The sequence below is a fragment of the Fundulus heteroclitus genome, chromosome 7 (genome assembly GCF_011125445.2).
Source record: "Fundulus heteroclitus isolate FHET01 chromosome 7, MU-UCD_Fhet_4.1, whole genome shotgun sequence".
NCBI lineage: Eukaryota > Metazoa > Chordata > Actinopteri > Cyprinodontiformes > Fundulidae > Fundulus > Fundulus heteroclitus.
Window position 1 is genome coordinate 41,062,540 of NC_046367.1, and position 16,856 is coordinate 41,079,395.

Sequence of the window (16,856 nt, forward strand, 5' to 3'; positions counted from 1 at the left end):
AAGCTCAGCTAACCCTGCAGTGATTAGCCGACAGAATGAAGTTTCATGCGTGTAAAGTAGGAACTTTAGCGTCATGGTTCTGGGGTTCTGGTGCTCCCTGGGAAGCTCTATTTTTACACGATTGATCAATAGATCAGGAAGTGACTTTCCATGTACTGCCGTCAGTGTAAACCACATGAGGCTCATTCATGGCCACACAGAACCCGGCTGAACGCTGCATTGAATGAATTGACATGGGACTCCACGGCTGCTGCTTCCTGCGTTCCCATTGATCCAGTGGCACCCATTTGGGTTCAGAGGTCAGCTGCAGCTGGAGCGGAAAGACATTTCATTGACAAACACCGTGTGGTTCTAGTTTTCAAGCTCAGAACATCAGAGCTGGAATGAAATCATTCCTTCTGCTAGAAAACGATGGATCTCAAACACTTGTTGGGTTTTAAGCTGAAATGTTTGATATTTCAATACATTTATGGGGGTAGCAGTAGTAAAGTATCCGTCCATCTAGCAATCATAACATGATACCAAGTGTCTGTTTTGGCATCTGCTAAACAAATGGTTCGATTTTTAGTATTTTAAATACAGCTAGGAACATTTTAGGCTGCTTATTACTTTACCGTATATTAACTTTATGTAACTTTCAATCTGTTTTTGTCATATTTGGTAAGGTTTTAGTAGGACGTGCAAACAGAAACTATATTAAATATGATATGCATAATTTAGTGGTTATGTCTGAAAAGGGGTATGAAGAGATATCAAGCTTGCATTTATAAAAACCTTTTAACAGTGACTGAAGTGTAAGGTAAAAGGTTTTGATGCTACATAATATAGTAGTATTGTTTTAAATACAAATGTCTTCTTTAGGTCCTATTTATTGTTGGTGTTTTAGTGGGAAATAAATATAAACTTATTTTATATTCTGCTTTTAAAAAGGAGTTTATATTTCCTATTAATCTCATCTTTATTCGACTAACAAGGGTTATTAAACAGGCAGCTTGGTTGGTGAAAAAGGCAGCAAAGCACCTCTTGTTGAAAACAATGTTCTGGTTAATAGGTCTAGTACTTGTGATGTATAATGAACGAGAATATAGTGATTCAGTTCAAAACTTTTTCTGCAAATATTGTGACATATTTCCTTTACCTTTAAACTAAAAAATTATTTAAAAAAATCTGTTAGGAGGAGAAAACAGGTGTAACCACCACCTAGTTCCAAAAATGTGCAGACTCCATTGACTGTGGAGTTTAGTGATTCTTTGTGCCTGATACGTATTTCCAAAAGGTTTTGGGAGATTTTATTCAGCTCTGGGTGTTTTCTTTAAAAGAAAAGTCCTCTTTTTTGTAATCCTAGTCCTAAACCTGGACAGATGCAGAAAACAAGAGATGGCTGGTTCTACATGGTCACCTGTAGAACATAACAAACCAATGCTGGAAAGTCCTGCAGCTCTTTTAACAGTCGGTCTCTTGGCAACATTTTCTATGTGGCTATGCTTTAACGGAACCACCGCACTTCTCTGAGCCCTCTTCATACCTACTTACCTTCTCGGCCCCTCAGGCGGGCCGAACAGCAGCTGCTGCAGGTACCACGGTACAGGAGGAAGGTCAGAGGAGGCTGGTCCTTCTCTGTTGCTGCCTCTTAGCTGTAGAACAACCTCCGCTGAACATTAGAGAGGCTCCTTTGCTGCTTTAGCTTTCAAAGTCTCATCTTAAAACCCATTTTTATGCTTTGGCTTTCAACATCAGCATGACTTGGTTTTGATCTTTTTTGTTTTAAATTAGCTACATTGTTTCTAATCTTGTATTGTTTTTGCATCATATTTATTTATTTTTTTTTCTTTTTAAAATGTATGTCTATAGTTTGCGGTTATGTGCAGCACTGTGTTTCAGCGGTGGTTGGTTCAAAGCGCTTTGTAAATGCAGTTATATTACATTAAAAATGTCTAACCAAAAGTAAAGCAACAGCTTCACGTTTTAGTCGTGCAACTATGTTGGTAAAATGTTTGAGATGCTTCTCTGTTTTACAGAACCGGCTGTCATTTAGGTTTACGGTCAGAAGTGTTCAACCTTTCTCTGTGTGACTCTTTACAGTCACTGCATATCAGTGGAAATGTGATTTTTTGTTAAATATATTTACTTTTTGCATCCTCTGCTTAAAACATATCTTAATGCCTAACCCTTGTCTGCAAGCTGCATGATTCACCAATAGGCAATAATGTAAAACAGAAAGGTCCAGCTCTGATTGAAAGCATGTTACCATAGCAGTTTTTTTCCCCCTCTCACTTCTTCAGGATTTCTCATTCCACCACAAATTTTCTCTGGTTTTAGATTTTAAACATTGGGAGCTATATGAAAATAATCATCTGTAAAGTTTACTCTCAAAAGCAGGATCCAACGTTAGTTACATTTCTGTTATGCAGTGATGTTTAATCACACAACCAAGTGATTAAACGTTTCTGCTCACTGCTCTCTTCTCTCCCTCCCCGCCTCCGGCCAAACAGATACAAAAGCTCCGCTTAGCTCGCAGTTCATTATGAGCTGCATTCACTCGGACTCAGTTGTCTTCTATTCACTTATTCAAACACTCGTTCAGATGGCATGAGGGTTTTCATTTGACATTGTTAATAAGTGCCTAGTGTCGCTAATTAGCATCATACCCAAATTTGCACTGATTGTAGGTGCAACGTTCAAATAATCAATCTCTAATTTAACATATGATTAACAGCAAAATGACAAAAAATATTTTTTATACAACTGGATATAAACTCAGGCATTAAAGGTTAAAATCTGTTATTTTCTTAAACACATAATTTTTTTCTGTAAAAAATCAAAACACATAAAGTCCAAGCTCTTATATGAAATTTTCTCCCTGATACCTTTGTGTAATGAGTTTGATTGGTATCCTCTCTGTGAGCTAGCGCTTTTATTGTTTTTCAGGTCACAGATTTGAGGACAACCCTGGCGTACGGCGCCACCTGGTGAAGAAGTCGTCCCGATGTCAGATGTCACGGTCCAGCATGAGCTCCACGCCGTTATCCAGCTTGAAGAAGAAGAAGAGGGCAGCAGAGAAGAAAACTCACGAGGTCATTTATTTTGTTCAAATTTAGCACCTTATGATATTCCTTTAGCCCTGAGTAAACACACATTAGTTGGTTAACAGATTCCTTTACTCAACTCTTTTAAGTTACAACCATCAAAGCAGCATTAATGGTTATTTTGCAGAATGATAACAGATACACCGTACAAAAACAGCTAGAATAGCTAAATAAATCAAAAATGTAATTGAAATGATGTCCTATTCCTGAATTAACTACAGGTGCACTCCAGTTACTTTACAGGATCACCGGAAAACGGTCAATAATTCAGTAATTTTTTTATTTGTAGAATAACAAAAAATGGATAAAACGAAGAGCTGTGATCTGGATGAGCTTTAGCTTAAATACCATGATTAAAAAAAATCTTCAGCAGTTACATTTGTTTGTTCATCTGAAAAGTTCTAAAAGCAAGGACAAAAGAAACCTAAAATTCATGTACTTTATAAGAAAAAATGTGAGCTAGTGGTTTGTTACGGTGGGTGTCCACAGCCCTCCGCCATGTTTTAACACATTTACAGATGTGTTATTTGTTTCTGCCATGTTGATTTTGTTGCGTTGTTCTCTGTCTGCAGTTGTTTGTCGAGCTCAACGAGCTTATCGTGGACAAAGACCATGAAATGCGCTGGAAGGAGCGAGCACGTTGGATCAAGTTTGAGGAGGACGTGGAGGAGGAAACGGACCGCTGGGGCAAACCTCACGTGGCGTCGCTGTCCTTCCGCAGCCTGCTGGAGCTTCGCCGCACCATCACGCACGGTAAAGTGCTCCTGCATCCTCACAGCCGTGCAAAGGCCAACAGTAACAGGGCTATACAGGTGCTGGTCAAATTATCAGAATGTCATGAAAAATTTTTTTTTTCCAGTAATTCCATTAAAAAGTGAAAATTTCTATATGATATTCATTCATTACACACAGACTGACATATTTCAAGTGTTTTTTATGATTATAACTGATAATGAAAACCCCAATTTCAGTATCTCAGAAAATTAGGATATTACTTAAGACCTAAACAAAACAAAACAAAAAGGATATCCAGAAATGTTGGTGACCTGAAAAGTATGAACATGTTCAGCACTCATTTGGGCTCCTTTTCCCTGGATTACTGCACCCCAGAGATTTTCTCTGGGGTTCAGGTCAGGTGAGGTTGCTGGCCAACTAAGAACAGGGACACCATGGTCCTTAAACCAGGTACTTATAGCTTTGGCGTTGTGTGCAGGAGTCCTGTTGAAAACTGAAACATGCATCTTCATAACGTTGATAAGCAGGAGGGAGCATGAAGTGCTCTAAAACTTCCTGGTAGACGGCTGGGTTGACCTCGGACCTCAGAAAACACAGAGGACCAACACAGGCAGACGACCTGGCACCCCAAACCGTCACTGACTGTGGAAACTTTGTACTGGACCTCAGCAACATGGATTCTGTGGCTCTCCTCTCTTCCTCCAGACTCTGGGACCTTGATTTACATAGAAAATGCATCAGAGAACAGAACTGTGGCCCAATCAGCAGTCCAGTCCTTTTTGTCTTTAGGTCAGACGAGACGTATCTGACGCTGTCTCTTCTTCAAGAGAGGCTTGTTACCAGGAAGGCGACAGCTGAGACCAGGTCCTCCAGACGTCTGTCTGGTGGTTCTTGAAGCTCTGAAGTCTACTCTTTATAAATCTCCCCCACATTTCTGATGGGTTTTGTTCCACAATCCTCTCCAAGGTGTGATCATCCCTGTTGCTTGTACACTTTTTTCTACCACATCTTTTCCTTCCCTCAGCCTCTCTATTAATGTTCTTGGACACAGAGCTCTGTGAACAGCCAGCCTCTTCAGCGATGACCTTTTGTGTCTTCCCTTCTTGTGGAAAGTGGTCGTCTTTTGGACTTTTTGGATCAGCAGTCTTCCCCATGCTTGTGTCGCATACAAAACTAGACTGAGACGATTTAAAGGCTTTTGCAGGTGTTTGGAGTTAATTAGCTCAACAGATTGTGGCACCAGGTGTCTTCAATATTGGACCGTTTTACAGTGTTCTAATTTTCTGAAATACTGAGTTTGGGCTTTTCATTAGTCATCAGTTATAATAATCAAAAGAAAAAAAAATAAACGCTTGAAATATATCAGTCTGAGTGTGGAAAATGAATATAATATGCAAGTCTCACTTTTTGAATGAAATGGCTTAAAAAAAATCTACTTTTTCATGATATTCTAATTATATGACCAGAACCTGTACTCTAGCTGTCCCACATCAGGCAGTTAACAGGCTGACGACTCTGCTGTGTGTGCTCCAGCTTTCACAGCCAAACTCACCCCTGTTTCTGTTTTTTTTTTTTTGTTTTTTTGTATCTAGGTGCCATCCTTCTGGACCTTGAGCAGAACACTCTGCCCGGCATCGCCCACCTGGTGGTGGAGACGATGATCATCTCGGATCAGATCAGAGCGGAGGACAGGCCGAGCGTTCTTCGTGCTCTGCTTCTTAAACACAGGTCCGTGATTAAAGCTTCCACATTCTCGGTCTTATTAGACCAGCTGTCTGCCTTTCTATCCAGTCGACTACAGCGTTATTTTTAGATAAATGGCTTCTGACTCTGATTCATTACTTCTCACTGATTCATTATAACCGGACCTCTTTTTTTTTACATTCTGTTCCTGCTGTTTTTCTATTTATTGTAAGCAGTCTGTTGTCCTTTTTATGCAGAAATATAATGCACATTTGGTCATTTTTTTATTATTATTTTTCTGCTCAGTTTAACATTCCTTTGAATCAGATGATGCTATTTTTAATACCTGTACATAATTTTTTCCTTAGGTTGTGATTGTTATTATATATATATATATATATGGGTACATGTTATTTTTTCCCTTATGAATCTGCAGACTTCCATTTGCCTTTAAGTTTTCTGCACTTAAACCTGAATTTAACACTGAAGGGAAATCAAGTATATTTATTTTTTATTTCTTTTGGAAAAGTACCAAACTGAATTTTGTCTCTGATTTTCAATTTATTTTTCTAAAGCTTGATCAGCTAAAGCCTATTTTATGTGATTCCAGTTTCTCTGGCAGAACCTACAATATATCATTAGAGCTTTAGTTTAGAGGCATCTTCTGCATTTAGCGCTGATAGATCCTCACTTTAACTTTGAGCTTTCCAAAAGGCTGCAAACATTTCAGCAGATTCAATAACAGACAGAGGTTTGAAGCTCAGAATTACCTTTCTTAATGGATTGGCTTGACTAGGATCGAATGTATTGAATAAAAATTGATACCTGCCCATAACTCCTTCTATTAAGCAGCATATCTGCTGCTCAGCCTGGGGAACTGGGTAGAGGTTGGTGTTCAGTAAAAATGTTAAGCAGGACACAGTTTTAAGGCAAATCATCTGTAAGGCTTCAGGATCAAAGACAGAATTGGCGTAAAAACGATGCTGATCTCATCTCAACCTCACCAGCAGTTATTTTCTGCTTGATTTAGTCTAGAATCAAGGATCTTTATTTTCATTATGAGAGACCATAACGACAATTTGGTGAGACGCCGGCTCAGAATTCACACGCTGCTAACGAGAAACAGTCTGAGCAGAACCTGCTGGTCCTTCCAGCGACGCAGCCTGAGATCTTTCCACCTGTCACGTCCCGCCTCTGTCACTTCATTGCATGAGATTCGGGTGATTTATTTTGATATCAGCTAAAGGGTTTGGCTTTTAAACAGAGCTGGGCAGGAAAATCAAAACATTTTCCTGCCTCTCCGTGCTTCCTCACGGTAAAAAGTCAAACATATGGTTGAGCTGCTGCAGAAGCCAACTTGTGTCCCAACGTTGCTGCTCATGATGAAGGGAGTCACGAAGCCAAGAGATTTAAATTCTCCTCATGCTGAGGTTTGTGTCGGGTCCAAACTGAGCTGGGTATTTCCAAACTGTGACTTTTACGAGACGTGGCTCATCAACTCTCGAACTGATTTGAATGAATTTCAAATTATAGACTGAGCCGTACCTCCACCGCATTCTTAACAGCATTAGTTCATATTATTTTAAAATAAAATGCTGCAGTCCCAATTGGAAGTGGAGGGAGGTTCGGTCGGAGAGAGACGGAGCGGAGGCCTGGAGTCTCTAACCGACGGGATCTGTTGTCTGTTTAGTCGACGCCTTTTTGGTGTTTCATGTTTCTGCATGAGAAGATCTTTTTACAGGAAACCCGTTGATCTGCTGCCGAGTCAGAATCCGCCGGGTTGATGGGAACCACTGAGTGTCGGGATGTGAAAACCAGCGGGAGCGACTGGGAGCTGGCTGCGGTTTCATTTCTCCAGAAAGCGTTGCGACAAACACATCATCGGTTGATGCTTATTTAGATCCAGTAAAAGCAGCGGAGGCTTTCTCCGCCGACCCCCAGCTCATTGATTGGTGCTTGTATTGAAATGTGCCCTAAACTGAGATGATCAATGAATCCGGGAGCCGCCGCATGGCGAGTTATAGATCTGATCTTACATAACAATAAAGAGTTACTAAGTGAGGCCGCCACACTGGAGCAATACTGACTGCTTATGTCGGTTCTGTTCAGGCATTTATGACAGAGACCCTGAGACTTACTTCCCAGTTAGTGGTTCCTTCTAGATCATAGGATGAAAGCAGGAGGTCCAGAAAGTGGGACCATCTGAGGAAACAAGAAACGCCCAGAGAGTTAAATAACAAAGGACCGGTGGAGTGGATGGAGACGAGTGTTAGAGCTGAGAAAAGGTTTAATGTAGGGTAGCGAGAGCTAAAGGGACGTATGGTTAGGAGACCATACATCCCTGAGGTGGAGCTGTTGGGTTTCCGGTTATTTCTCTCCGCTTCACGCTGACCTTAGGCTGAACCTGCTGGATGTCCACTCCTGAAGGTTGCCAGCTTCTCCTCCTGGAAATAATCTTCCTCTCTGCAGGATGATGGACTTCAGATGGTCTGGGGATGACCTTTGAACCCTTCCCAAGTTGATTCACTGCAAAAAGGGAACTAAAAGTCAAATTTGCTTGAAATGAGTGTATTTGTCCTTGATTTGATCAGGCAAAGAAGATTATCTGCTAGTGGAATAAGATTTTTGCACTTAAAATAGGAACAACTCATCTCCATCATCTTATTGCAAGTGCAGGGTATATAATTATCTTATTATAAGGATCGTAATACTCATTCCATTGGCAGATTATCTTATTTACCTGCTCAAATCAAAGACAAATACACTCACTTCAAGACAATTTTACTCATTTTTAGTTCTGTTTTTGCAGCGTGGGCAGCAGCAGTCGCTGATCTAAGGTCCATTGCTGATGTCTTTCCATCCTGGAGTTGTGTTGATAAATACCTGATACCAACAGAATACCCAGGAAAGTCAGGAGAGTTCAGCAAATACTGGAGTAAATCAGCAGTGGTGGATTTAACGCGCCTGCTCACCAAAGAGCAGCGACGGAAACAAACCAACAGCTGGTCCTCATGTGCTCATTCCGTCTTCCACCGTCTTTCCACATAAATTCCCAGAGTGTCGCAGACTGCTCCTCCCGGGAGAAACAAACTCTGCCATTAGAGTCATCGCCAGGCGGAGGGATGATTTACGGCCTGGTGAGAGACACGTTTAGGTGCTGCAGAAATGTTGCTCCTCTCTGAGTCAGAGCGCCGTGATGGTCCTCCGGGGACGTCCTGAGCTCAGCTGACATTAGCGTGACTTCTCGCTCTTTTGTCTCGATGTCACGTCCAATTTCACGCATGGTCTTACAGGACCGTGTGGACCTCAGGATGGAAGTGATGTAACCAGCGGACTCAGTATTGATGTAATGAAACCGGTGACAACACTGAGCTAATGGGAAATATTCCGGTCCAGGAGGAGAGGAAATGTGCTTATCGTGACGTTCACAGAACCCGAAGAGTTACACCGCGGGATTCTGCGCTGCTGATGTTTTAGTGCAAAAGAAGAGGATTTCTAAACTTTCTGCAATAAATAAAAGCAATATTTATTGCTTTGGAAGAGGCCAAAGTTCATTTGTCTTTGCTAAAGCACATTTATTCCTACAAGCTCCCCTCAGATAAACTTGAACTCTTTCTCCACTTTGCGACATTGCTGTTGTTTTAAATATTCTGCACTGTGTAAACTATTTAATGTAGTTGATATTGCTGCATATGTAAATTCTCCAAAGAATTGCCTAAAAAAATAACATCAGGCTTGTTTTGTCAGGCCGAATGTCCCTCTTCAGGAAAAAGATTAGATGCAGTAATGATATGCTACCAAGTTAACTTCACTCTGATTGGCTACAACCGGTGCATCAGCTGGGGGAGGAGGGGAGGGGGGGTTGTTTACTTGATGGTGGGCTCTGACTGGAGAATATGAACTAAGTAGAAAGATAAATAATTTTCTGATCTGACCGTTTTTGAGCAAAGCATCAAAGCTGACCGCCCCTGAACAGGTGCTTTGGTATTCAGTATGAAATTCACACGGTCTCATCAGTGCATAACAAATCATTTCATACCCCAAAACCTCCGAAAATGTATTTTGTTGTCATGGTCCCATTTAAACATTGCTATTTTGAAAGATGCATGGACGTCTCTGGAAAACAACTGGGCTTGTATTCACAGAAAAGTTACTCATACTATTGCAATTTTAAAAAAACTATCTTAGAATTTATCAAATTCAAATTTTCTCAGAATTTTACCTCAGTAAGATAAAAGTTATTCATAAAGCATCTTATGCATTCAGAGCGTTCTTAAAGTGAAAAAAAGTTAAGAGGACTTTTATCGAGCCTAAGAGTGTCTGAAACAGGAAGATGGTGGAAACGGAAAGAGCTGATTGGCTGATCCATCAACTCAACAGTGGAGAAAATGAGCATAAACTTTTATAACAATCAGACAGTAATGAATATGTAGATAAGATGAACTTAATAATTAGTTTCTATGGCTGGATGGGTTAAAGGTGTGGCTCTACCTAATGTAATGTTGTTGCAGATAAATAGATGATAGCAAAAATATTGAATCATGAAAAAGAACATTTACAAACTATATAGTAATAAAGATTTGAAAATAATTTTCAAAAGTTGTAGAAAAATATATACATTAGTGCATACTCCAGACAAGATAAAGTACAATAATTGACACTCATAAACATATACTTAGAGGGAAGATGTAAAAGAGGTGAGAAAGTATTTTCTGTATTGTTCATACTCCTCTGTTCGGTTCGGTTTTCTCCACCTTTTTTCTCCATTTCATTTCGTTTTGCCAACCGCTTTAAAAAAGCAGGCGCACGTTAAAATGCTGCAGATTAAATAAAGTACATTCAAATATTTTTGATGTCGTTAGGCATTTTGGCATCATGACGCATTTATTAATCCAGTCTAATCAGTTAAATTCTCCATCGATTCCCAGGAGCGCATTTGTGTTTTTTCTTTTGTTTCTTGTATCAACCAATCACAGCCAACCAAAAAACAGCGTCACACCAAGCAACGGAATCTACCGCTGCTCCTTAAAACATACATTTCTGTCGTCTCCTTCCCTAGAGTCGCCCTCAGCAGCTTTGAGTCAGCTCTGAGTCACTCTGAAGCTAAAACTCCTTGGCAGGCTAAGCTAGGAGCTCTCTGAGGACCTTTGTAAATACGGACTCTGCTTTCCCCCAAATACTCAGGAAAAGCTCCGATTTGAGCGTGAGACGGGGTTATTTGGAGTCTGAAAGTTGATATACGTATGACAAATGAAGTGAGAGCAACTCAGTGGGGACCGAGAGGTAATGCGGGATTATTTAGCTCTAAAATACATAAAATACATCTAAAAATGTTATTATTTACACAGCAGTTATTCGCAAAAGTGGGAGTCAAGTGGAACTATTTCTTCATGTTGATTATGAATGAAAATATTTTGATATCTTCTTCATGACCAATGGCAGGGTAGCGGTGGTAACGTTGCTTTGGTCAGCAGAGCTGAGCTCCTTCTATTTTCTGGTCCTCTCCGTAGAGAGAGAAATGGATCATAAATTAAAAAAACAAGATGTTGGATACAAACAGCCGAGGTGAACTTTCCCTGTAGGGTAGCTGGCCTCTGTCTTAATGAAACGGCGAGGACTCCCGTCATCATCTGATGGAAGTTGAAGAACTGCTGCTGTTCTTCATTGAAAGGAGTCAGTTCAGATGGCATCTTTCTTTTGGGTTTTTTAAGGTGTTTTGGGTCTGAAGAAGACCCAAAGACAGAACCAGAACTGTCATGAGGGACGTTCTTCTGGCCCCAGGAATGGTTGAGTGAACGTTTGTGTTTCTGTATGCTAAAGCCATGTGGGTCTGTGGTTCGTCCCCCAACATGATCCAGAACAGGAGTGACACAGATCAAGGCAGAAATCCAACTTTCACAAAGTTAACTAAATGAATGAAAGTAAAGTGAACTTAGACCTCACGCTGGTTCTTTAATTCACTCGCAGCCATCCGAGCGATCTGAAGCCCCGTTTCCACCGCCACCAGTCGTCGGGCAGTCTTCACGGCAGCTTCAACCACAACCACGTCCAGGAGACCAACCTCCCCCTGGTGGCCGAGGAGCACGATGAGCACCACGACAACAAAGGCCCGGTGTACGACCCCAAGCAAGACGTCTTCGTCAGCCTCTTTGTGAGATTCAAAAACCTATTTCCCACTATAGGGCTCCAGAGAAATCTGGGAATGGCGGGTGATGAAAAGCCGTAGCTCAGATGAAACTGAGGAGGAGGGGAGCCGTCTCCGTGTTACGAAAGGGCCAAAAATGGCGATTAACCAGTTTTGACAAGAGTGCACTGGGATAATTAGAGCCAGCTATCTAAATGGCCGGGGATAAAAGGAGCTCTGGGTTGTCTCGCTGTAGTCTCTGGTTTGCGTTACGATTTAAGAACCACCAATATGCAGAGATTTTACAGCGATCACCCTGATGTTGGGTTCTCACGTGGTTCTTTGAGTCCGTGAGTCAGATGTTCTGTAGGTAGATCGCGAAGCTGGAGACGGCGAGCCTCCCTGGGCCACATGTGTCGAATTATTGCCTGAGTCAGCACACAGGTGCTTCCAGTTAAAGCTTCTTGATATGTTAACTGTGAAAGCTTCATGTTCCCCAAGGCCCTCAGTGTTGGCAAACCCAAAGCAGCCGACAATAAAGGGAAAACCCGTTCCTCAAACAAAAAAGAAGCAGGTTAAAATGAGCCCTATAGTGACATTGGAACGCCGACGTTCCCACAGTTCCCCGTCTCACCGAACTGTTACTGTGGAACATCGTGTTGGATGGGGCAGTAAAGTGGGTAATCTCTCCGCTCTTTTCCTTCCAAGAAATCTCTCCACCCTGTGCCTCCGGAGCATCATCCAGCTGCAGCCAGGTCCATGAAGCTGCTCGCCAAGATTCCCAAAGACGCCGAGGCTGTCATTGTTTTAGTTGGTAAGCTCCGGGGGACGATCTGCATCACTTTTATGTCTTTTCCACTCATCATTTTTTATTTTTTTTTTCAAGCTAAAAGTGTTGCCAGTAATGGCGGCAAGGCGGCTCTCCTTGTTGTTTTCTCAGGCTCCGTTGAGTTTCTGGAGCAGCCTGCCATGGCCTTCGTCCGGCTGAGTGAGGCTGTCCTCCTGGAGTCCGTGCTGGAGATCCCCGTCCCCGTCCGGTTCATTTTCGTCCTGCTCGGCCCCAGCCAGTCCAATGTGGACTATCATGAGATCGGTCGCTCCTTTGCCACGCTCATGTCTGAGAAGGTAACCGTTACACCCCGATAACAACATGAGTTCACCCGGCTTAACAAAGATAAATGTGACCAGTGCAGCTGCACAATCAGGAACTTTGTGGCTGATTTCTGGTCTCCAGTTTTTGCTTTGACCTGCTGGTCCTAAATTTCAGCTGATTGGTTCTGGTGTCCCTGGACTGAGCGGCCATTTTTATTAGGAGCAGAGGTGACGTTTGTGTGAGAGAGAGCAGTTGCTACAAAACAGTGTTTCACAAAAATTTTAAAGACAACATGACTGCAGAGTTATCATTTTAAACTGACGTTAGCACCCGTAAGCTAGCAGTTAGCAGTGGCTAGCATTGCTATAACAACAGCCTCTGCGTGGATTCCTGAGAGAACATAGGTCCTGAACTTTAACGCCTAGGCTATACGTAGCCAGATATCTGGGAAAATTAATACATTTTTATTCTTTTCAGCCTTTACTCCACATGAATACTTAGTTTTCTAGCCTGCGTGTGTAGCTACGTGGCTAAGCGATGTGTCACATTTTGCGACCATTCTTATAGACATGGATGCTGTTAGAGTGGTGCTGATGTTTATGCTGGTGTTGTGTTTAATTAAAGTTAAACTGGAAAGTTTTCACTAACCTCCAGCATCTCTGGTCATTTATTTGCAATTGACATTACAGCTGCAACCGCGCAGCATTTCCTGTCTTCACCTCGGTATCGAGACTTCAAAGTAAAAGCATACATGGAACGTTATAAACTTCACAGCTGGTTCAGACGCTTTTTGCTCACTTGTTTATACAAGGCCAGCTGCTTCGATGCATTGATCTGGAAAGGAGGAAGATCTGTTTTAAACTAACTGCATCCCAATACTGAGGCACAATGGCGTTCTACATCGCCATTGTTTTAAAGGACGCTAACTGGCCGACATTGTGGCGGGCCACTACGAGGCTCCACCCGCACCCAGACTTCAGAAAGTTAACTTTTTTTCAGATGTGTGGTTGTTCTGGCCTGTAAGCCATCCCTTTGTTGGAGTTAATTAAACAACCGTCATCCTATGATCCTCCTCAATATGGTTTTAGATCTGCAGCATTCTGCCCCCTATGGGTTTGACGTGTTTAAAACACTTGTAACACTTCTGTAATTTCCCTCTGGGATTATTAAAGTATTTCTGATTCTGATTCTGACTTGTACATCCCCTGTGTACAACATTATTTTTAAAAACAATTTGGGGAATATATTTGTTTTCATAAATACCTAGCTAAGTGTTCACATCACAGCTCCAGAGATTTCCTAAAGGCTGAAAGCATTTCAAGAACCACTTTGATCCACAACGGCTCAAGGCTCAAAACTCAAATGGTTGCACTGATCGACTTTGCTGCCCTCCATTCAACCTTTGTGTTATCTGCTGAAAGTCTTGCTCTCTCTTTGTCGCAGCCTGAATGAACTGCGTCTCACATCTCTATGCTTCAGTGTCATTCAGTAACAACCTCTCCTATACTGAGTGTTGTCCTCAGCTCGACCCGAGCCTCTATTCAGCGTAAAGGTTAGGAAATGTTAGTATTTTATTAGAATACCTGGTCTTAGATCCGGTTCTGTTTGGCTGCAGAATTTCCACGAGGTGGCCTACTTTGCTGACGACCGGCAGGACCTCCTGAACGGTATCAACGAGTTCCTGGACTGCAGCATCGTCATCCCGCCTTCAGACGTGGAGGGCAAAGACCTCCTGAAGACGGTGGCAGACTTCCAGAAGCAGCTGCTGCGCAAGAGGAAGGAGCGAGAGGGCAAGAAGCACCAGTCCATGTACGGAGCGGAGCAGGACAACAAAGGTACCCCTGGAAAAACGACGCTGTACTTCCATTAAACCTTTGAATAATAACAGCTTGGTCTGTGAAACAACATGCATGGTACGGATGTTTCTGTAAACTCAGGTTTTAGTTAATCTAGCTGGACCTAACGCCACATTGCCACAGCAGGAAGCAGTTCCTTTAATGTCTGTATTTACCTGGGGTTATGTGGAAAATTAATAAACTGTGAGTGTCTTACCTGCAGGAGACAGCAGTCAGAGTGATCTCAGTTTGGACAATCACAGAGAAATGATCATCTATTTATTTAAGAATAGAATTTAAATGATTTTAACAGGATGTCAGGATATTGCATCGGGGAACACACAAAAAATATTTTTTTTCACAGATTAACTTTTTTTAACTTAACTTAATTTTATTTTTTTCAGGGTAAGTATAAAATTGTGTTTGGAGTCCCAAAGCTTTAGAAATTACAGATGCATTTCTTTATATCAGGGCATCATGTGTCGCTTACTCAGATCTTTTAGCCTACTTCCTGTTGTCAGACAGGTTCTCTTTAAATGATCTTTCCAGGTACTGCAGGTGTAACAGTAATCAGGCCTGGGAATAGTTACCAAATCAAAACCAAAGCAATCTTTATTATTAATTTTAAATAATAATAATAATAATAATAAAGTATCTGAAAAGCGTTTTCCCCTCATAAATGAATTAATCATATGAAAAGGGCTTTCCTGGGTTTACCCGGGTTATATTTGCCTGATATATGCTTGCGGCAGGCTTCAGTCGTGTGTCTTCACTTCAAGTAACCAGACAAATGCAGTTTCTGTCTGTAATCAACTCTCAGAATAAAATCAGCTGTAGCTGGAGTCCAGATCTGAGACTTCAGCCCACTATCAGGGGAAGCGGTACCAACCTGGCTCTGACTCTAGGAAACAAATATATGTTTTTCTTCAGTTTTTGATTCTCAAACTGAGCTAAAAGTGTCATTTAAGTTCTATCATAAGTTGGATGTGAATAAAATGACCGACGGATATAACTAAGCGCCAAGTGTTTAGTTTTCTGGGCCTACCTTCCAGTTCTCATTGCAGCAGGGATGACCAACCAGACCGTTCTACAGTCATCTGGTTATGGGTTCATCAGTGGAGGTCCACTGGACGTCAAACCTCGGCTTAAGGCAGGAAGTTGACTCTAACTGGAGCTGAGGACAACTTAGCCTTATGTCTGCTCTTCCAGGGACCGTTGTTTGAATCAGATGTGGCTCCTTTTGATAAAAAAAGTCTTATATTTAACCCCCTACACAGCAGAGGTGATTCTGGAGGAGGAGGAGGAAGCAGACCAGGAGGTGGACCCACTGAAGCGCTCCGGAGTCCCGTTCGGAGGCCTGATCCACGACGTCCGCAGACGCTATCCTCAGTACATCAGCGACCTGAAAGACGCCGTGGACATGCAGTGCGTCGCTGCCGTCATCTTCATTTACTTCGCCGCTCTGTCGCCCACCATCACGTTCGGAGGCCTGCTGGGTAACCTCCATTTTAACAAAAACCGCTTCGGCTCATGCAGTCCTGAGAGTCTGACTCGCCTTCGCCGCTCTGATTGTTTCAGGGGAGAAAACCGACGGCCTGATGGGGGTGACTGAGCTCATCGTGTCCACTGCCACGCTGGGAGTGATATTCTCGCTGCTTGCTGGTCAGCCACTCCTCATCATTGGTTTCTCTGGACCTTTACTGGTATTTGAAGAAGCCTTCTATAAGGTGCTCACCAGAACCAAACCCCGTTAATGTTGGCTGCTCGCCTGTCAGCCAGATGACCAACACACTGTTTCCGTCAGTTCTGCCAGGCGTACAACTTCGAGTATCTGACCGGCCGAGTGTGGATCGGTTTCTGGCTCATCTTCATCGTCCTCGTCATCGTCGCGGCTGAAGGGAGTTTCCTCGTCCGCTACATTTCTCCTTTCACCCAGGAGATTTTCGCTTTTCTCATCTCTCTCATCTTTATCTATGAAACCTTCTCTAAGCTGATCAAGGTAACGGCTTTTTCTCTTTCAACACAGCAGTGGTAAAAGGAAAGTACGCCCTGTTTGAATTCTGGGGTCTGCATAATAAACATAAGGTGGTCTTTACTGATTTCTAAAATAATTTAACCTGTGGGAGAAAACACAACAGAGTCCACCATGAGGAGAAATGTTGGTCCTCTGTTGTTCAGCTCATTGAGGTTTGGAAACCTTTTGTTTCTTCTGAGCTCGCTGAAGGTCCCGTCACTGAAATTCAATCAAGCTGATGTCTGGACTTTGACTAGGCCATTGCGACACCTTTGATTCTTCTTGT

General features: G+C 42.2%; 1 protein-coding gene across 5 annotated transcripts in view; it reads left to right on the forward strand.

Moving 5' to 3' along the window:
• Nucleotides 1-16,856, forward strand: part of slc4a3 (solute carrier family 4 member 3) — a 55,776-nt gene that overhangs the window by 26,122 nt on the left and 12,798 nt on the right. For 4 of the 5 annotated variants that reach the window (XM_036139650.1, XM_036139651.1, XM_036139652.1 and 1 more), the window contains 10 exons: nt 2,929-3,074; nt 3,659-3,839; nt 5,414-5,549; nt 11,472-11,655; nt 12,337-12,442; nt 12,569-12,753; nt 14,337-14,556; nt 15,834-16,052; nt 16,135-16,283; nt 16,361-16,555. In XM_036139650.1, the coding sequence (XP_035995543.1) occupies nt 2,929-3,074; nt 3,659-3,839; nt 5,414-5,549; nt 11,472-11,655; nt 12,337-12,442; nt 12,569-12,753; nt 14,337-14,556; nt 15,834-16,052; nt 16,135-16,283; nt 16,361-16,555 (1,721 nt within the window). The remainder of the gene's footprint in view (nt 1-2,928; nt 3,075-3,658; nt 3,840-5,413; nt 5,550-11,471; nt 11,656-12,336; nt 12,443-12,568; nt 12,754-14,336; nt 14,557-15,833; nt 16,053-16,134; nt 16,284-16,360; nt 16,556-16,856) is intronic. The other variant, XM_036139653.1, reaches the window with a different exon arrangement.